General features: G+C 32.4%; 2 protein-coding genes across 5 annotated transcripts in view; one reads left to right on the top strand and one right to left on the bottom strand.

Annotated features, from left to right (window-relative positions):
- The window catches only part of LOC126741098 (SUMO-conjugating enzyme UBC9-B), a 21,653-nt gene extending 8,808 nt beyond the window's left edge, over nt 1-12,845 (top strand). For both annotated transcript variants that reach the window (XM_050447419.1, XM_050447420.1), the window contains exon 4: nt 11,864-12,845. In XM_050447419.1, the coding sequence (XP_050303376.1) occupies nt 11,864-12,003 (140 nt within the window). In that variant the 3' untranslated portion in view covers nt 12,004-12,845. The remainder of the gene's footprint in view (nt 1-11,863) is intronic.
- Nucleotides 11,588-21,793, bottom strand: LOC126741097 (uncharacterized). Of its 3 annotated transcripts, none has more exons than XM_050447416.1 (6): nt 21,620-21,793; nt 21,389-21,555; nt 21,218-21,336; nt 21,064-21,162; nt 20,907-21,008; nt 11,588-11,808 (listed from the first exon to the last, which is right to left on the bottom strand). In XM_050447416.1, exons 1-6 carry the CDS (start codon nt 21,744-21,746, stop codon nt 11,787-11,789), a joined length of 636 nt encoding a protein of 211 aa, XP_050303373.1. In that variant the 5' UTR covers nt 21,747-21,793; the 3' UTR covers nt 11,588-11,786. The 3 variants fall into 3 exon arrangements, with proteins under 3 accessions (XP_050303373.1, XP_050303374.1, XP_050303372.1); XM_050447417.1 differs by lacking the exon at nt 11,588-11,808 and adding an exon at nt 19,900-20,087 and having other exon boundaries at nt 20,894-21,008; nt 21,620-21,792; XM_050447415.1 differs by lacking the exon at nt 11,588-11,808 and adding an exon at nt 19,900-20,087 and having other exon boundaries at nt 21,620-21,792.

The raw sequence follows: 21,793 nt of genomic DNA, 5'->3' as shown, positions 1-21,793 counted from the left end.
TGATCCGATATACCCACTGAGTGCACTGAACAGGTAACACCGTCCGAATTACTGCAGAAGTAATCAATAGTGGTCGATCAAGAGGACGAAATACGAGTGGGTGCATTAACATGCATGGTGAGTGCAAATGATTTGAAGATTCCATCAAGGGAAATTCTCTGCGGTAAGGAAACCTCTGAATAATTAATATTAAAATCTCCAGCCAAGATGACACGCGAGTAAATAGGGAGCTGGGACAGAAGACAATCTAACCTGTCAAGAAACACACTGATATCCCCAGAGGGCGGGAGGTATATACAAATAACGTACATATTAAACAATTAACAAAAACACACCGAACACTCAAAAACCCGTTCAACTGATGCATCACCAAACTTATCAACAGTACAGAAAAAGTTTTGAAAATATCTCCTAATTAGAACAGCAGTCCCTCCATGCAGAGAGTTTTGTCTATAATAAACTGACAGTGGTACATACTCATCAATACAAAAACATTCACTAGGTCTAAGCCAATGTTCTGTTAATATAACAATGTCAGGGAAATTAAAATTAGCAAGCAGAAGTTGAAGCGCATCCACCTTATTCCGAAGGGATTGAATATTTAATAAAAATGCACTACAATGCATTAATTTTGATATTGCAGTTGAATGAAAGGGAGCAACCTTCAGAATCAATCTATAAAAAAGTGTCAGAACCAGTCACACGCTCAGACGCAGTTCTCACGCTTTCGACAAAATTAGGTGATCTATTTAGTTTTAAGATGCTTAGAATTATGCAGTGGGTTTAGAAAATATTTTTTTATGTGGCCATGTAATATACAAGCCAAATCAGCAAAATGATTAGCATAATTGCATTCAAGTATTCGACTTAGGTCAATGTTGTTTTTATGGAAAGCTTTATATAATGACAGATTGCTATTCTATACAACATTGCAACTTGGTCCAAAACAAGGGCTTGTCATAACGAGGAAAGTAGTGTTTTTACAGGGAATGATAAAATCGTTAATAATATCTGCAATTGGAATGTTTCTAACATTGCCCTATATGAAACCAAATATGGATACTCTATATTTCCTAATATACAAAAATTGTAAGAAGGATATTCCATATGACGCGTTAAGTAGCAGAGAGGACCATCCCCGGTTTACTTTTCATGGAGATATTACCAGTTTTATAATATGATTTTTTAAGTAAAATCTGTATTGTGACGAAATCATAATAAGTTACGTATTTTGTTGGGTTTTACTTATAGTAAAAATTAATTTAGAAAATACAAGTTTATAACAGTTTTTAAACATAGTGCAGACTAGAGATTGGAAAAAATAAATATATGGGGATGTGTGCTTGTATGTAGCTCAGTGTTTGAAAAGTACAGTTCTGAATGAAAGTGTCTCCTATAGCAAGAATAGTGAAAAGATGGTTGAACAACTATGAGTAGATATAAAATATAAAAATAAATCTTTTCTGGTAGGAACATTGTATAAACCCCACGGGTTAGCTACACTTTTTTGAATAATATAGAAACCTTCTTGTCTAATTATGTCTACATATACATTTTTTTGTAAAATCTGTTGAAAATTATTATAGGGCATCATTGCTTGACCTTTTTAGCTTAAAACAAGTTGTCTCTGATCCCACAAGGATTAGTAGAATTAGTTCATCTTTAATTGATATGATATGTGTTGATAAGCAAGTAAATGTCATTAATTCAGTTACTTTAGATATGCTCAATTTTACAGATCATAGACTGGTGTACTCAATAATTGATACTAATTTTCCTAAAATAAGTAATAAGGCTCTAATCTATAGAGATTTAGAAAACTTTGATAAGACGCAGTTTGAGCTCAATGTACAACATATAAATTATGAATCTATTTTGCAGCGAGCATTTTTAAATGATAAAGTGACTCTTCGGAGATTATTACCGATAATGAGATCTTCAATAAGCATGCTCTCCTAAAACATTCAGTAATTAAGAAAAAGTACAAGCGTTATATTACCAATACAATAAAGCAAATCATTAAATTAACCCCTTTATAAAACTGCATGATTTTTTATTTTAAGCTGAAAAAATATGTGATAGTTTATGCCGCAAGATTAAGTAGAAAAATATTTAAAAAAATTAATGTTCATACCACTCAGGAAAATAGCCCACATTATCGCGACTAATTTCTTGGGCTGGTATTTGCGCAACTAGGTCTGCCCCGCTTTCTTGATATTACATTAGATCTTGTTAGAATTTCCGCCAATCCAAGTTTGAACTTAGCCAGTGGCAAATAAAATTCGTCAGAATTCGTACTTATGACCGATCTTCTCCATAATATCCAACTGTTACAACATAACATGTCGAGGAAATGAACAAAAATTCTTAGGTAAAATTTTTTTGATCTTATAAGTATCCTATAATAGCCTAGCATGGAATCCAAAAGAACCACACCGCTCATATAATTATTGTATACTTCTATACACTTTGGACCAAGGATCATAATGTGCTTTTTTCCTTTCTACATAATCTCTACACTTCAGAAATAGGTTGACTGCCTACATAGGTTGATACTGTAGTAACTATTTTATTATCAAACCACGAAACTACAAACACATCTGTATCATCCACTCGAGCAACTTTTTCAACAACCATGCCCCTTCCTTTTTTTTTCATTGCAGATTCCTTAGGAAAATCAAAATCTGTAATTCGATTTTTGCAAACAGTACCAAGAGGCAAAATGCCTGAAAAAAAAAGGCAAAATGTCTTTGCTGAGATAAACAAGTAGTGGAAGTAGCTTGTACAAACAAGTAGTTGATTCCTTGGAACTGACTCTGTCAGTTTTACCACCACATTACTACTTGCTCCAAGATCTGGTTGATGAGCCTGCAACTTAGTTGGTCCAGAAAAGAAATCAAAATCATAGCTGAAGCCTGATAGTCCACTTAGTACAAAGAAACTTTGTAACCCCATTTATGAGGTTTTTTCGGGTTATATTGCTTTAGGGTTGATCGAGCTTTTTTGTTCATCAACTGCAAGATGTTCTTCTTTTGGAACAAGTAAGTATCTTTCTCGCATTTTTTCTAAAAAGGGACGGATTTTGAAAAGCTTATCATAGTCGGGTTCATCACGATTGTGTTGCTGCTTTGTATTATCATTGAAGTGAATAAAACGTTTTGTTTCTTCAAATCTATTGCATGTCATAGCTTCCGTTATTGCAGTAGTACCCAAGGTACTGGTCCAATACGCTCTAATAGATGGCAGGTGTGCTACAGACATGTATATGCAAATTCCGATAAAAATATTTATTTCTTCCTTGCTTATATTTGCTGGTTTTTCAGGTCTACATTGGATATCATATAAATTAGTCTGTTCCGCTATATACACCAATATTTCATCAGTAAAAAAAAACTTGAAAAAATCAAAAATACCACCAAAATATTGATTCCTAAAGATTCAGTTCCTTTGTCTTCCTCAGCTACATATATATGTTTTTTTCATTCATATGTTTTTTTTCCATTCAAAAACCACCTTGTTTGTTTTCTTTTTCTTGTACACTGCAGCTAGGGTTGAAAGGGGAACATCATCTTCACTATCAGAATAATCGGTTTCACAAATTATGACATCCTCAACTTCTCTCTCAATCTGTTCATCTTCGCTAGATTCTTCCAATAAAACTTTAGAAAATAGTGTTCTGTTTTGGTAAAGGTTGTCGTCTGACAAATTTTCATCTTCACTACCACTTTGATTTGGAATATCAACACTTTTGGTACGGTAAAACCATTTTGGATCCATCTGAAAAAATAAATGATTTTTTCCTTTACTGCAAGTTGCGTCAAATATGGCACAAGTAAATAAATGACAAAAAATTGGCAACTATATGCATTGAAGGGCATAATTATACCCAGATTACATGAATAAATACTTACCAAAACATATATAATTTTACAAACAAAAAAGATTTTTATGATCACTTCAACTTTGTAAATAAACGTTGTAACACGTGGATGCCGGCGGCTAAACAAGATCTGTCCTAATTCACAAAATAAGCGCTAGGCGGCGACAATATTAATTGAAAATAAAGAAGCGTAGGTGCCAAATTTGGGACAAAATGTTATTAATTAGTGTTGGATATGCTGCTTGAATTTGTAAATAGGCATGAAATTATACCCTCAGTACAGTCTGGTTTTTGGAAAAATCATGGAACAGCCACAGCCCTGACAAAAGTAGCTTCCGAGATATCAACCAATATTGACTCCTCTTGCGTTTCTTGCCTGGTACTGTTAGATTTCAGTAAGGCCTTTGACCTAATAAATCATGAGATGCTGTTGGCTAAAATGAGCTTCTTCGATTTTTCAGTGAGTGTTCGCAAATGGTTCCAAAGTTATCTTCAATTGAGGACACAGATTGTGCAACTGGATGGAGCAAGATCTGAACCTGTTGTCACTGGTTATGGAGTGCCCCAGGGTAGTATCCTCGGACCTTTGTTATTTAGCATCCACACTAGCGTTCTTCCCAAGCAGATTCGGTTTTGTTCCATAAATCTTTATGCAGATGACGCACAGCTGCAATCCGGATTTCCTCCTGATAATGCATGTTAATGTATGCAGCAAATTAATGAAGACTTAGACTCAATATTTAAATGGTCAAGACAGCATGGGATGATTTTGAATGCTAACAAGAGCACATACTTACTCATAGGTTCTAATATATTAAAAAAACAATTTCTTCAATCTAATTGCACTACTTTGCATATAAATAACAGTTTCCTTCCTTGTTCAGCATCAGAAAAAAATCTTTATGTAATTTTTTATGAAGTCCTAAACCTTCAGGTACATATCAATAAAAAATTATCGTGCATGTATGCTTTACTTGAAAAGTTTTTATCAATTTAAATATTATTTGCTCAAAAATATCAAATTAATGCCTGTGGAGGCTCTTGTTTGGTCACAGCTAGATTAGTGCAATGTTTTTTACAATTATCTCACTCTTGAAATGAAGAACAAAATTCAGTTAGCTCAAAACGCCTCTATGAGATTTGTTTTCAACATACAAAAATTTGATCACATAACACCAATATATGTTGACAATAAACTACTAAAATATGAAAGGAGAGCAGCTTTACATTTTGGTCAGTTTGTTTATAGAATTTACAAGTCGAGGTACCCTAAATATCTTTCAGATTATTTTACAGCAAGACAAGATTTACATAGTCACTGTCTAAGAAACATTTTAAGATTTAAAATACCAGTGCATAGAACTAAAGGTTTTAAAACTCATTTGCCCATCAGGGTGTATTTTTGTTAAACTCTAAAGTATACAACTTAATAAGATCATGCTCACTTTTCACTTTCATGAAGAAATACAAGGCTTTTCTGTTAGATTCACATATACCTTTATTGTAATGTTAAGTAATTTTAAGAAACGAGTTTAGTATAAAGTAGTATTGCATTGAAACTGTCCACTATTACCGTATTTTTCAGCTAGGATGGAAGAACACATTATGTGAATCTTACCTTTTATGTAATATTTTGTTGTTGCATAATAAACGTTTATTTATTTTTTATTTTATTTATATATTTTTTCAAATTTTTAATTTAATTTATTATATTTATAATATTTTTATTTTAATTTACCTTTATAACGGTAGTAGAGATAACTACCGAAACGTTGGTTGAAATGAGGTATTTTCATTGAATAAGTAGGTTTTCTTATCATTTTCAATTTCAATATTCATAATAAGGTTAGGTAGGATATTGAAAAGAAGAAACTAGCTCAGAGATCAATGAATCAAACCTCAGCTCCTGGGTATAAAAAAATCTATGGTACCTTAAGTAAATTATTGTATTTAAGACTTATTAAACTTATATTAAATTAAATATAACGAAAGGTATCGTTAAAGATTTAAGTTCTTTCTTTTCAATATTTGAAATAGTATTTTCTAAATTGATTTTTACTATAAGTGACGTAAGACCCAACAAAATAAGTAACTCATGATTTTTTTAGTATTTCTTTTTATAATAAATATAAATGTAAACTAATTTTTCCAAATGTTGATTTAATAGTTACAAATAAATAAATAGACAAAAAAATATGTATAAATGAAAGCAGATTAAGTAAATGACATAAAACTTATTAGATTTTAATGATATATACAATAGAAAAACTCAGGTTCTTTAACTGATGCATTATCCTGTAGTAGAACAGTTAAGATTTTCATAAAAGTTGTAATAGATTGGTGGAATGAACTCACATTAATTGCAAAAAGATCCTTCTTTGGGGCAATGGTAGTATTAATTCCATTAGAATACAAAAGTGGCAGATTCCTTTTCTGGGTGTTAAATATTTAAAATTCGGGCATATCGCTTACTTCATACTTAAAATAAATCATAAAAGGGCCGTCCTTTTTTACTAAGATGCTGCGTGTGCATCTTTAACCATTCAACTTTTAAAGAATTTGAACATAACATTTTCTATAGGCAATAATTCGTTCTAATGCACTGGTTGAGAAGAAATTTTTTTTTAGATCACAATGACTTCAAATGGGATTTTTCTTTCTTGCAGTTACATTAATTTAATCTTCAGGAACATAAATGTAAGAAGGGGGAAGCTTTTAATTTTTTCAATGGATCCCTGTCACAGGACAAAAAAGAATAGCAACTAAGATAGTGGTGTGATTTCTGTAATCTAAAATTTATTAAACTGTATTACGTGAGTGCAAAGCAGAGCTATTTTGGTTTTCACAAAATTCTTGAACTAATATTTTCAATGACTATTTTTTAAATATTTCGGAGAAGTACCTGGAAGCAGTTCCCAGTGATGGTGATCCATTGCAGTATCTTAATAGGAATGTTATCAACCAATCATTCTCCTTCCACCCTGTAGATGCCACCAAGGTCCTTGAAACAATTCAGTGCTTGAAGAACCATAGGTCTTTGGGTTCCGATGGTATCTCTTCACGTCTGCCGTCACTTCTGCCTGCGGCGCTTTAAGTACTTTGGTTTGGGCAATCAATCAGTCATTGCTTCAGGGAGAGCTCCCATCCTGCTTAAAGGACGCTATAATTATCCCTCTTCATAAAGGTGGTAGCTTGGACCAACCCTCAAACTTCCATCCCATATCAATTTTGTCTACCCTCTCCAAGGTTCTTGAGAGGCTTGCAAAAAAGAGAATTGTGTCTTTTTTGACCAAATACAATGTGCTGTCTCCTTATCAGTATGGATTTAAGTCATCTAGCATACAGGATGCCATTTTCAGATTCTTGGAGGGTGTGTATCTATCTATGAACTGCAAGGAGGCTGCAGCAGCGGTGTTATGTGATCTGTCCAAGGCCTTCGATTTTGTGGATCATGGAATACTGCAGTCAAAACTTGATTTTTATGGATTTAGGGGAGTGGCTTTGAGGTGGTTGAAGTCATACCTGTCTGGATGCACCCAGAGGGTGGTTGCATCTGGATTTTCTTCAGAGATAGCACACCTTAAATGTGGTGTACCTCAAGGGTCAGTGTTAGGTTCTATTTTATTTTTATTGTTTGTTAAGCTCTCTACCACTGCATGAACTAGTGGCTCAGTTTGCTAATGATGCTACAATTCTGTGGCATAACAAGGATCAAAAAGTACTCGTATCGTATCTAGATCTCTTATAGTAGAGGACTTTCACAAAATTCAAGCTTGTATTCAATGTTGATAAGACTTTTATTCCGGGCTCTAAGTGTAATGTGAAGCGTTTTTTGTTTGATGAGTAGATCCCACTACATGGTGGGGATTATTGTCGATTTCTCAGCCTATTCATTGATGGGAGTTTAAGGTTTGACAACCATGATTTGGACCTAGCTGCTACGCTTTCTTCTGGTTGTTTTGCAGTCAGGGTTGCCAGGCATGAGTTGGGGAAGTTGTTTGCTCGTTCAGTTTATTTCGTTTTAATAGACTCTCATATCCGGTTGCCATTTTAGGGATTGTGCTCCAAGGGACTCCTTAACATCATTTTTACTATTCAGAAAAAAGCATTAAGGTATCTGTGTGGTGTTGGTCTGAGAGAAGAAATTTAACAGTTTTCTCACTTCTTTATTTTGGAAACAGCTACAGGATGGTGGACTTTGGTGGTTTGGTTTGGGTGGTTTAAAGTCCACCATCCTACACCAGGCATAATACTCGTCAAGTAAACAACTTATCTCTTCCAATCCCCACCTCCTCACTTACGAGAAACTCTTATATTTATTAGTCGTAAAATATTTAATCATGTTCATTTTTCGATTAGGATGCTACAGACCTTAAAAAGTTTAGGAAGGAATTAAAGAAATTAATCTTACCAAAAGCTTACTACAGCATTGAAGAGTATTTTAATGACTCATTTTAATATTTAAAATTAATTATATATCTGTTGATCAGATTTTTATTAATTCTTGTTTTATGATAGTTCTTGCCTTTTCTTCTCTTCTTTTTTTAGTTTTTTCTTTGATGATATGAAATATGCTCCTATGTACAATCAAAATGGATTCTGTATCCTGTTTTAAGTTTAACCAAATAACTACTAATATTGTAAATTCTAGGATTAGGAAGCTTTTAGCACGAGTTTGTAAACTTAGCAAATAAAGTATATTTTGACTTTGACTTTAATACAAAAGACAGGACCCAACCTCCTAGGCACCTCTCAATGCAACAGATTTGTCCTAGACAAACATGGTAGCTCCAATACTCTGTAGATTATGCACTAAGTCCATAACTCCCTTTTTATAGAAAGTTATGCCAAACTACTGGAGTCAGTAAACTTGTCATTAGATCAAACGCAAAAACAGTAGTTTCGTGTTGATCTATAAAAATGTGAGCATTCTGCAGCATTGCTTCTTTTAATTAAGCGCCTTTTGTCAAATGAAGTTCTTTCTCAAATTCAAGCATTTTAAATTTGTTTGCATAGGGTTCATTTTTGTAATCTTGTAAATTTGGAACGTGACTTGTTCCAAACAATTTTTTCTACAAGAGTCAACGATGGGATTAAATGTAAATTATATTAAAAATATTTCTAAGTTTAAATTGAGATAGACCTTGATTTTAAAATCATTATAAGGTATGCGAATATTTAGGTCTGGTGCTAGGTACTTTCGTCCAGTTTCTTGCCTTGAATAGTGTGGCATATAAGAGGGTATTTTTTCAATAAATTTGCAGAGTTCATTGACTCAAATTTTTGGATTTATTATATGACGAATTAATATTTTCTAAATATGTGTGTCACAGGCAATATAATTTTGCCACAGTTATAAAACCTTCTGAATAGCTCTTCTTGATTACCTGAGCTACATAAATACCTTGGGCACTGTAATTTACAGCCTGAGCTTATTAGGGTGAATCTCTTGTGTGAAAAAGTAGGTAGTTTAACACTTATATTTCTCGCCACTCTCTCGAATTAACTTGTGTTTGTCTGTTTTTTTACCTTTGGTTTGTCATCGATTTATGATTCGTCCAAGTTCGTCGTTTACAGCTGTGCAGTATCCGTATTACTGATAACTTCGATGGCAGATACTTGTCCGAACTGCCATTCACTTGAACTCTTCATGAATCTGAACCTTATTAGACTCTGGATTAACAGTGCTAGAATATGTTAGAAGTTCAGAATATATTATGTAATTTACAATAATTACTTATAAGAAAACCCATTGAATTAATTAATTTTTATTTAAAGACTGTATTTTTTGAATTTTATAGAGAAACTATAGTTTTTTCATTAGCAATACCTGGAAAGGTATTGCTAATGAATGAATTGAAACTGATGAATTTGAACTAATGAATTGAAATGAATGGTATTTAAAGGTGAGATACACGTGTAATAAATAAAAAAATCTAATGCTTACTCCATTTCAATACAATTTTCCTTTTTATAACATCATCATTATTTTATAAATTATGTTGATTAAAGCCTAGATTAAAGGTCGCAAAGGTCTTTTTATATAAACTTGTAGAATACTTTATATATACATATATAAATCCCTGAATTTTAAATACATTTAATATTTCACCCCTAGGATTCAACTATATACAGGGTGTCAATTTGAAAAGGTACCACCCTCTATATATCTGCCCTGTATAAAATTTAAAAACACGTCAAATTCATTTTTGAGGGGGATATTTTAGGTTAATTTTCAATTTAATTGCAGCAGTCCTCTGGAGGGGAGGATATAACCTCTAAAATTTTAAATAGAAAGAGAGAGAAGTTGTCAAAAAAAAACTAAAAAAAGTCAAGCGTTGTGCGCTCTTAAGTATTTTTGAAAAAATGGTCTTGAATCTTGAAATCTTGAGGAAAGAACGTAAATTATTTTTATTTATGGGTAAAGCAAAGATGTGCAAGAAGAACGGCAGCATTGTTTAACGAAAGATCCTTATAGGCAATTAAATCATAAATCTGTTTTAAAATTAATTGCTAAGTTTATGGAAACTTGCAATTAATTTTAAATCGGTTCGGTTGCAAACAAAAAAAGAAGTAATCGTCGTGTTTTGGATGAAGCTGCACACCTGGAAGTTTTAGGCACCTTTAATGCAGAGCCCTCTACATCACTTCGCAGTGTGTCACGCCACGCAAGAATGTCTCACGAAACAGTAAGAAAAGCACTAAAGTTACATCGATATCATCTGTATAAAATGAAAAATCTTCAACAGCTTTTTGATAAAAGATTTTTGTAAAATAATGACTAATTTTATAGACAAAAACCGAAATATTTTACAGAATATTTGCTTTACTGATGAGTGCAGAAAATCTAACCGGTCAACTTTACCTTAATCTGCTGGAAGACACAATAGACCTCTTAATAATAACAGCTTAACTCTAGCTTAGAAAATCAAACTGATGCAGCGGGTAATATGATTTTTCAAGAAAATTTAATACACTTCCAACAAAATGGGGCTCCACCACACCCTTTTCTTCCGGTTAGAGAGCGGTTACATTAATAGATTTCCTGGCAGACGGATTGGTCGACGGGGAGTAATTGAATGGCCACAACGATCACTCGATTTATCACCTTTAGATCTTTTTATGGGGGCATTTAAAATCAATTGTTTTTAAAAAACAACATAGTAATTTGCAACATTTAAAAAGAAGAATCACAGCTGCGTGTAGAGAAAACCAGGTAGAAGTTTTTCAAAATGTTAGAAAGTAGATTGAAAGCAGACTATTACTGTTTTGAAGATTTTATAAATGAAGTTACCTTTTATTACTTTTTTATTTTCTATTTTATTACAATAGTTATTACTTATATTGATATTTTTACGGTTTTAGTTTTTTTCTTATAGAGTATTAACAAAAATATAAAGTATATGGCATCTTCGAAAAGATAATTAAAAGACCTTTAAAATGAGGTATTACTTAACCTCCCTTTTCATTTAAGATTTTATATAGAGGTTATGGCCGCCCCCGCCAGAGTGCTGCTGCAATTTGATTGTAGACTAACCTAAAAAATGTTAACCTCAAAAATACATTTGACGTGTCTTTTAAAATTTTATACATAGGTAGAAATATAGAGGGTAGTATCTTTTCAAATTGATACTCTGTATACATAAAGGGATTTAAAAACTAAAAAAAATTAATAAAAATATTATTATTATTACTCCTACTACCACCACTGGACTTTCAATTCATTCATCACTGCCTAGTGACCAAGCCTAACTAGCGATTATCTCAATATAACAGAATTTCTGGGATGGTCCGCTTTGGTTCTTCACGCCTTATATGTGCTCTCATTTAACTATCATTTGACATACAAAGTACTGTTATAACTTAAACATTAAGTTTAAGATTAATCTCATCAGGATGTCTCTGGTCAGTTATTGTAATCAATGTCCCTAAAAATATATGTTTTAACTTAGTTTTAATTAATAAAGTAAAACGATTTTCCAGGTATTCAAGACTTACTCAACGAGCCGAACGTTAAAGATCCCGCACAAGCAGAAGCATACACGATCTACTGTCAAAACCGTCTTGAATACGAGAAACGAGTTAAGGCCCAGGCGCGGGCCATGAGCCACCAAGAATTGTAAAATAAATTTTGAAATTATCACTGTTAGGTTAATGAAACTATGTTGGTAGCCATTTCGAGTCTTTTAAGCCAATTATTGGGATCGGTCGTTTTTCAGTAGTCAACTCAAGTTCGCAGTATTGATTATCAGTCATAATTTTCTGGGACGAGAAGTCTATGACTTAAATGTAAAATCTGTCTGTATATGGTAACATGGTGCTCCTTAATGACTTACCTAGCTGTGAAAGCAACTCTTTAACTGTCGTGTCTTTAAAACTAAACGTTATACGTTGACGTGCTTAAATATTAGGGCATTCAGTAACACCCTGTATAATATACAGTTTCAGTTCATATTTTGCTAATTTAAATTTCTTCACCAGCAAGCTACCATTATAAGATTGGTAACCTACAAAAATTGAGGGAGTTATTGGTCCTTAATGTCAGCCATTGTTTAATAAAAATACCAATAGGATCAAACGAATGAATGAGACAGATTAAACTGACATTAAGGACAAATAATTTATAAGAATTTGTGTACTAAACATAAACGTTTGAATTGGAAACAATATATATCGGTTCCGTTCGAATGTACATTTCCAATTTAACTTTAAGCAAAATGTCAGAAACTTTCTTGTTTTAGCGATTATTAACTCGTTTCGATTCTAAAATAAAAACGTTTAGTACCGGTACTTTTAGTTATTTAATTCTAAGGTAATTTAAGGAATATTTTTGTATTTTGTCTCCTGCTGGTATTCGGAAGATCTAGTATTTATATCTAATAATAAAAATTTTCTCACTTAATTGTATACATTTTCATTTTTTTTCTTGTCAGTACTTAGAATAATAAATTGGCATTTTATTATACATGATGTTGTTTGGTTATATGTGCGTTCAGAAGTAAGTTGGTCAAATCGCAGAGAACTAAGCAACCGTAACTCATTTTTACAGAATTAAAGTCACTATATTCATGTGTGTATAAATAATAATAAATAAAGTCTAAAAAGGTCAAAAGGCAGATATAAATCTCGCCGGTAAAGCTAAGTAACTTGTAGCGGAATATAATCAGCTGTTTGACGTATTCAGCAGGACGCTTAGTAAATAGAATTTAGTGTGTCGTTTACTTGAGAAAAATAAGAGCTACACTGTTCAAAAATTGTGTTTTATAAAGAGTCAGGTATGTATTTTATTTCCATAAGTGCGTAGTTTCAAAATAGTTTTTATATTTCTTGTAAATAGGCGATTTTCTTATGTTGGTTTTTTCTACATTATGCATTCGGGAACTAAATCTGACATCACGCTTTGTTGCGTTTCGGCAACGGTATGGATTTTGGGTACAGATATTGATATAATTTTTTTTTGTTACAGGATGAGTGATCAACAACGTTTCAAAAAGATTCTATCAGAGCAAGCCTTGCATGATTATTGGGAAAACTTTACAGGTCTGGAAAGTGACGATGAAGTTGAGAGCGACTCGGAAAGCTTGGAGGATAGAACCTACAACCCTCAGGAAGATTTTATTGAAGAGTCTATAAGCGACAGCGAAGAAGAGATAACTATAGAAAATAAGTCAAACAATATTGATTTCAGCTTGCCATCTTGCTCCAAGCAGCAAGACCCACCCCCTAATAAAAAACCAGTAAAAGGTGTAAAACATAAAAAAACATCACCTGGAAGCGGAAGTGTTTGGAGCTAAATGAGGATCAGTTACGCTTTCACGGAAATTCAAAACTTGATGATAACATCATGCAGCTGGACACCTATCAATTTTTTAGCTATTTTTTTTTCTGAAGATCTAATAAACAAGATTGTACAACAAACGAATCTTTATAATTTTCAAGCAAAACCAGAAAGGCCTCCGACATTTACAGATGTTGACATCCGGCAGTATGTAGGAATACTAGTATATATGTCCTTAGTCCATATGCCTAATTCCCGGTCATTCTGGAGTGGAGATTTAGAATTTCCACAAGTGAGAAATGTCATGAGTGTAAATAAATTTGAACAGATTCGCCAATACATTCATTTCAATGAAAATCAAAGTTTTGTACCTAGAGATCAACCTGGTCATGACCGACTTCACAAAATAAGATCTTTATGTGATTATTTGAAAATTTTTTCTCTGTATCACTAGAGCAGCATTTTAGTATTGATGAGCAAATGTGCTCTACCAAAGTAAGGCATTATATAAAGTAATATATGCCTATGAAGCCTCATAAATGGGGCTTCAAATTTTTCGTATTGGCAAGGATCTCAGGCTATGCATTTAGATTTGAAATCTACACAGGTCAGGATAACTTACAAAGGCAGAATAATGAACCTGACCTGGGTTCTACTGGTAATATTGTGGTCAGATTATCAAGAATTATACCACGACAACAAAACTTTCGCTTATATCATGACAACTACTACACCAGCATTCCGCGTATGGTATATCTTCGACTCTGTCTCGCGTAATATTTTGTTGAGCAAGTTGGATTTTTATGGTATCCGGGGTATTTGCCTGGAATTTATCCAGTCCTACCTTTGTGAGCGTCAGCAGATGGTGACTTGTGGAGGAAGAACATCCTCCATACTTCCAATAACAGCAGGGGTGCCTCAGGGATCAATCTTGGCTCCTCTTCTGTTTTTACTTTATGTAAACGAATTACCCGCCCACTTCTCAGAGGTGATGTCTGTACAATATGCGGATGACACAACTCTTCTCAGTCGGCATTCAGATCTGATTTCCCTACAGAATGGAACTAGTGCAACACTTCACAAGTTAAAAGCATGGTTTGCTGACAATAATCTATGTGTGAATCTAAATAAAATAGAGGTGGTTAATTTTTTTTTAAAGGAAAGACATCAGAGAATAGACGCGATCAAATTTCTGGGTGTTTATCTAGATAATAAATTATCATGGAAGAGCCATATAATAGATCTGGCAATAAAACTCTCGTCGGTTCTTTTTCTGTTGCGCAGAATTGTTCAATTGGCGCCTCCGGTAGTATGTAGAACGGCGTATATAGGACTTTTTCAATCAAAGTTGTCATATGGACTGTTATTTTGGGGTAACTCGGCTGACTGGCAGAGAGCATTTAAGTTGCAAAAATCGGCACTGAGAATTCTAGAAAACAAAAAACCAACAGATAGTTGTAGACCTTTATTCAAGAATTTAAAAATCATGACAATGCCTTGCCTATACATCCACCAATGTCTGATGTTTGCTAGAACACACTCTTTTTAAATTTAGCACAGTACATAGTAGGCACCTATATGTCACCAGACATGGGGGAAATCTCTTACTTCCACAACACAGGCTTAGTCTGACCCATAAGGGCTATATGACTAATGCCATAAAACTTTTTAATGCAATACCCGAAACCACAAAACAACTACATTTAAATAGATTTAAGCAAGTAACGAAAAACCTGATTTTGGAGATCTGTCCATACTCATTGGACGAATTCTACAATAGTTTTTAACCTAGTCTATCAAAATTTATCGAATATTATACTTTCATACCTGTATAACAAATGTTTCATATATATTTAGTGAGCATTTCTGATGCAAACCAAAATTGTATTTTGTTTTTTCTTCCTGTCTAAAATTTTAGATGCCTTTTGATTGTGAACAAAATGTAAGTTTTTTGTTTGCTATATTTTGTAGGTAAAACTCTGATACATTAATGTCTCCCTTTATGCACTGTATTATTGCCGTTTGACAGTCTATACTTTTTGACGATGCTAAGCTATTGGATGTATATGAGCAAATAAAAAACGTTAAAAAATATAAACAGAGGAGCAAAAATATAAACATTAAAAATTAACAATTATGACATTAAAGGACGTTTAGTCTGAAATTAAATACATTAAACTAAGTTTAGTCTCATTTTGAAGATATGTCGGAATAATTAGATTCATTACTATTTAAATAGTCGTCTGGGCGTATAATTAGGGGTTGTACCTCGTCTATCACTTGCTCAGTTTGATAGTTTTCGGCTATAATTTTTTCTGTGTGATTTATAAATTTTCTCCATGTTTCTTCCTTTATTTGATGTAAGAACGCTTTCCATAAGTTAAGGACACTGGCTTCATCGGTTGTTTTGGAAGCGTGCTTATCATAATAACTTTTTGCTATGCCCCAAAGCAACTCAATTGGATTATATTGGCAGTGGTAAGGCGGTAATTGCAGGGCTTCATGTCCATATTTAAGAGCTATCTCATCGATCACGTACTTCTTATTATACCTATACGTTTTACATCTCTGCAGCAAATCAGCCTTTAAAAATATATCGTCATGAGCAATATTTTTTTGCTCTAGCCACGTTTTTATTTCCTCTTTCTTCCAACTGCTAGTGGGAAATTTCTCTTCTACTCTGGATGGGTATGAGGTGTTGTCCAAGTCTATAATAGAAGGATTTTCCAACCACTTAAGGAGTTTTTCTTCAAACCAATGTTCAAAAATATCGGCATCCTTATTTCCGAGGTAGTCCTCTGTTTTTATCGTCGAAGAGAAAATTAAACTAGCGTTGGAGATAAAGCCCTCGTCATTTCCTGCATGTAGCACAATGTACCTTTTTCCACAACTAGAACTGCTGCTCGGATAGCATTGCGTGCTACCATCTTGCCATGAATTTGGGATCTTCTGAGTTTTTATTTTTTAGATATTTTCTCAGAAAAATCTTTTTGTCACTACATGGGAAAGTTCACACAGTACTGTCCGATTATTCGTCTTTTTGTAACGAAATCCCAAACTCTTTGGAACTTTTGCCAAAGTAGTTAAACTAATATCGCAAAGTTCTTTGTCCTTTATTATTTGTAGTACGGCAGCCATCGTCACGTGTTGTTTACTTTTATACATGTTATAAATTATGGTTCTAATTTCGCTCTTAATTGTTTGGGGTAGGTCCAGACTTTTTGGATGCCGACGGATTCTTTTATTTGGTTTGTCCAGTTCTTCTTCGTCCATATTGCAAATCTTATGTAAAGTGCTTCTTGAGATATGGCATGCATCACATGTCAATGGTTCCATGTTATTTTTTCTTGTTTAAAATAATTTTGTACTTTTAAAACTAAACTACGTTTACCCGAAGATAGAAACTGATATTTAGCAATATGTTTGTCTTCTTGCGAATCCATAATTCAAAAATTAAAAAATCACAAAGTAAATTTAATTAATAGCCTGAAAGTTATCACTGTCGCGCCAACGGAAAGCTACCCGCTTTAGGTGGTTACGACGGTTCGATAAAAATAAAACACCCAGTAAAACAGTCACTAAGATGCTTTATTTAAACAAGGGATTATTACAAAAGTTAACTAGCGAAATTAAAAACAAAAAAAAACCCGGACCGAAAAAAGATACATAAAAAGTGTTCTATAAAATTACTGTGTACTCTTGACCGACTACAAAAATACTAAAAAATCTATTCGATATAAAATCTCAAAGCCTTTTACCGAACAAAACAGTTCTTTATTTCGTTTCCTTAATAAAATTCTGCTTATGAAGCAGCGGCTTCGACGATATACCCGTGAAATACAGACTAAACAACCTTTTTCTCGGTGCCTTAAATGGATTTATTATATTATGCGGCAAAATAGTCGTAATTAGATAAATATTTTTGAGTTTTAACTATTGACCCAAAATATAGAAAATATGCCTTAATTAAAAATACTAATAAAATCTACGGTGTCTACCTTTCAGGTACATAAGCCTCTTAACCTATTTTTTCGGCGCTATATTTCAGTTTTGTACATTTCCCAGAATTTATAATCCTTTTTTAACCCAATTCTACGTTCATATGAAAAGTTCATATGAACATGGGCCCGGAAATGCTTCCTAGAGCTCTCGAAGATAACCTAGGTTCAAAAGAATAAACATACTAACAATAATTTATGTCCCGAAAATGGTTAAGGTAGCTAAACTAATTCCAAAGCCGTAAAACGAAAACTTTTAAAGGTTATCTTCAAAGAGCTCTAGCTCCCTGAGGACGCATTTCCGGACCCATATTCATATGAACTTTTCTTTTTTTTTTGACGTTTTCTATCTACTTTACAAATTTGTAAAATTCTCAACGGAACACCCTGTATATAAAAAGTTGTAAATAAACATTGAGGACAGAATAGTTCGCAACAAACATTTATATATTTATAAGAAATAAAAATTGTTAGTAAAAAACCATAAATACTAAGTCAAGAAATTAAAACAGATCAGTATAATAAAACTCGGTTAATTGTATAAGCCTTACCAACTAACAGTGCTCAAGTTTCTCTTTTAAACCGTTTTAAATGAAAGCTCTTTAAACTATTTGGAATGTTATTGTATACCTTATTATACTTTCATAGATTATAGATCTCTTAAAAGATGAGTGGGGAATTGGAAGAGGTAAGTTGTGTATTTATCTTGTTGCATGGAAATATTGCTAGATTTTAGTTTAGTATATATATATATTATATATATATATATTTTACATATAATGATTTCATTTATATTCTAATAACTTAATGCTAATTAATAATCTGTCCTTTAAATGTATAAGTATCTGAAGCTTACCACTAATATTGCGTTGGCAATGTGTTCTTTCTAGTTCTTTTTTAACAACCTGTTCTAACCTTAATAAAATACTTTGATAAAGGTAAAAAGAGCCTAGCAACATTTGTTGATTTAGCAAGACACGGTGCCTCATGTACAAAAGCAAAGATATCTAGAGTAATCCATCGGAGATTCTGATGCAGCAGTACTTCAGGGTACTGTTCTTAAGCTCTTACTTTTCTTAATTTACATAGATTCTTTAACAGATACATTTACATTTTACATCTTTATGTACTTCATCAAAAACTGGCTAGACTATCAAACATACGTTAAATGTTGACATAGCTTTCTCATTAACAAATGCGGATCGTTTCAAGTTTTAAAATAAAGGAGAAATAACGAAGATAAAACAATTATATATAATTTACTAAATATTTAGGAGTATTCATTGATCAGAATCTTAAATAAAAACAACATGTGTTAAGGTTAACTAATAACATTAAAAAATTAATTCGGAAATTTTATGATTAGAGAAACTTTAAATGAACTGCAACTTTTGAAATGAATGAAAGTACGAATGAATGAAGTACTTTTATATACGAAAACTCTGAAATAGATGTAGTAGTTATAGTCATTATTCTGACTCTACCAGGTTTAATTTTAAAGGATACTTACAGATTCCCAATAGTACTACCAACCTAAACCTTAGCTCATTTCACTACCTTAAAGTGTAAAAATATACAATATTTTGCTGCTAAGCCATAGCACATATTCTTTGGATATCCAGGGAACATTCAATTTTTTATATAGAAAATATATTTTACTTACATTTCCTCCAGGCAGTTTAAGCCTTAAAATAGAAATAACTATAACTGCATGAAAGAAACAAATAACTAATTCAACTACATGGAGACAATTCTTGAATACATACATTTTTTTGAAAATTTCTTCCAGGCAGTTGAAGCCTTAAAATGCATTGAACTTACCAAGTGGAATCAAGGAATAATTTAAGCTTAGAATTGAAAAATAATTTATAGAGCTCGAAATATATAAATAAATAGTAATGATTCAACTAGCTGGAATAAAATAAAAAACAATATCTAATACCTGTGAAATAAATTAATTTTGAAGTAAATTATTTAAAAAAAAATATTAAATCGCTTAGAGGAGATAACTTTTAATTAAACTCTAATTTTTTCATGTTTTAATTTAAATTATATTTAATTTAAAAGGCAGTTGAAATTCAGTAGAAATGAAGAAAATAACATTCTGCTTTTAAGGATTATAGTGAATTTAATCCATATCAATAATTAATGAATATAGTGTTAAGCTAAAATTTACCTGCAAAAAACAAATCGAAAAGAACTATCAAGCAGTAATTTGAATTTTTACACAATGAAAATCACTATAATCACATATGGCTATATATATTACAATTAATACATATATATAAAACTTAATATTATACTTGTATACTTCGCATACCCCTTAGACTATTTATTTATCAACTATTCACATGAAAATACCGGTTGCGTTGGCAATGTGATATTTTCGTGCCTATTGATGTTAACACAGTCTCGAAAAACACCAGTACCCCTAAAATTGTTTATACACCATTAAGTCGTAACGCATATATTCTTTGGATATCCAGAGAACATTAAATTTAAGATTCGAATATATACATTTTTTGATAAGTTCTCACAGGCAGTTGAAGCATTAAAATGGGTTAAACTTACCAAGGGGAAATAATGAGCGTATCAGTTGTACGCTGTGTCAGTCACAAAATGGGACGAAAAACCATAAGACATGATACAAATATAAAAATCAATATAATCTTAAGTCTTTGTTTAAATTTCGTTACTTGTCAAAGTAACGAAACTATTCGAAAAAACGATGCATGGCAATGCGGCAATATGTTGTGTATCGTTTTTTCGAATAGTGTTGTTGCTTTGACAAGTAAATTGATCTTAACATTGTATTGATTTATATCTTTTATAGTATCTTAAGCCCTGATGATGGTCTACGGCCGAAAGCGCTAGGCATGATTTTTTAAAATTTATTATACGCTGAATACAAGTTGTATTTTATTTATTTACCAAGGGAAGCTTAGGACCAAGCTAGACTGTATGAAAGAGAAAAAATGGCCCAACCAAGCAAAGAAGCAACATATAAGTGTGTAGTTTTAAATAGCCAATTGAAAAACGATTTCTAAGACTTGAAATGGATAAATAGTAATTCAACTGCCTGGAATAAAATTAAAAAAAATGTCTAACATCAGGAAAATAAATGTTGAATTGATATTCATATTAAAATTCAAAAATTGTAAATTTCAACTGCCTGTAAGTGACAAAAAATGACCTTTTACTTTTAAGGAATATAGTAAATTTAATCGGTACACTTACTGCTAACATTTACCTGCAAAAAACGTCTGTTAGATTTCCAATAGAATCCAGTACGTTTGTCGTTATTGTCTCGAGATGGATTCTGGATATATAAAGGCCACATATGTCTCTTAATCTACAAAATACAATAGGTCTAAAGATGACAAAAACTTTTAAAAAACTCAGCTTACTTTTTCGTCCAATTTCCATCCATCGCTGTAGCTACATGACTGGTGCATTGGAAGTTGTTAGTGATGATTTCGTGCTCTTTGTACAACCTAAGATCAAAGCTAAAAAGAAAATATTACCCTATAATATATTATATCTTACAGGAGCTATACTTGCTTCCTAAAACCATTTTCACACAAATTCTTAATTTGCTGCTCTATTTCATAAGTAAGCTGATTTCTTTTTTCCGGGTCTGTTTCGCATTCCTGATTTACGTTTTCTATAACCACTTGAACCTATTAGAGGATGATTATTAGAAATTTATCAGTTTAATAAAGCGGATTTTGCCTCGTTTGCTACGGCAAGACAAGCTGCACATCTTATACAAAAAGTTCCAAATGGCTTCGGTGGAACTTTGCTGTTCAGTTGCTCTTTATAAGGATTTATTATTTTTTTGGGTTTGGGTAAGGTGATGTTGCAATCACCTAGACATCCATAGTAAGCTTCAATCAATACTAAGATTAGATAAAAGTAGTTAGTTGTACAGTGTGATATAATATAATTTTGTAGGAATCATACCTAATGAATCATCATCTGCATCTTTAGTCCTTCTAATCGATTGGTCATGCTCTCTAAAGGGTAAAATAGATGGTATGGTATGGAAAATAAATTGAGTAAAAATAAGTAAAGTGTAAACGGTTTTCATTACTTTTTTGACAGGAATTTTGATGTCGCTTTTAAAATTAAATGTGC

This window comes from Anthonomus grandis, chromosome 10 (genome assembly GCF_022605725.1).
Source record: "Anthonomus grandis grandis chromosome 10, icAntGran1.3, whole genome shotgun sequence".
In the NCBI taxonomy this organism is placed as follows: Eukaryota; Metazoa; Arthropoda; class Insecta; order Coleoptera; family Curculionidae; genus Anthonomus; species Anthonomus grandis.
This window is presented reverse-complemented; position numbering and strand designations above follow the sequence as displayed.

Coding starts and splice junctions, on each gene's coding strand:
- LOC126741097 (XM_050447415.1), bottom strand. CDS start 21,746: ATGAAAACCGTTTACACTTTACTTATTTTTACTCAATTTATTTTCCAT. Junction 21,337..21,388: donor GTCTTGCCGTAGCAAACGAG/GCAAAATCCGCT, acceptor ATCCTCTAATAG/GTTCAAGTGGTTATAGAAAA. Junction 21,009..21,063: donor GATGGAAATTGGACGAAAAA/GTAAGCTGAGTT, acceptor TGTATTTTGTAG/ATTAAGAGACATATGTGGCC.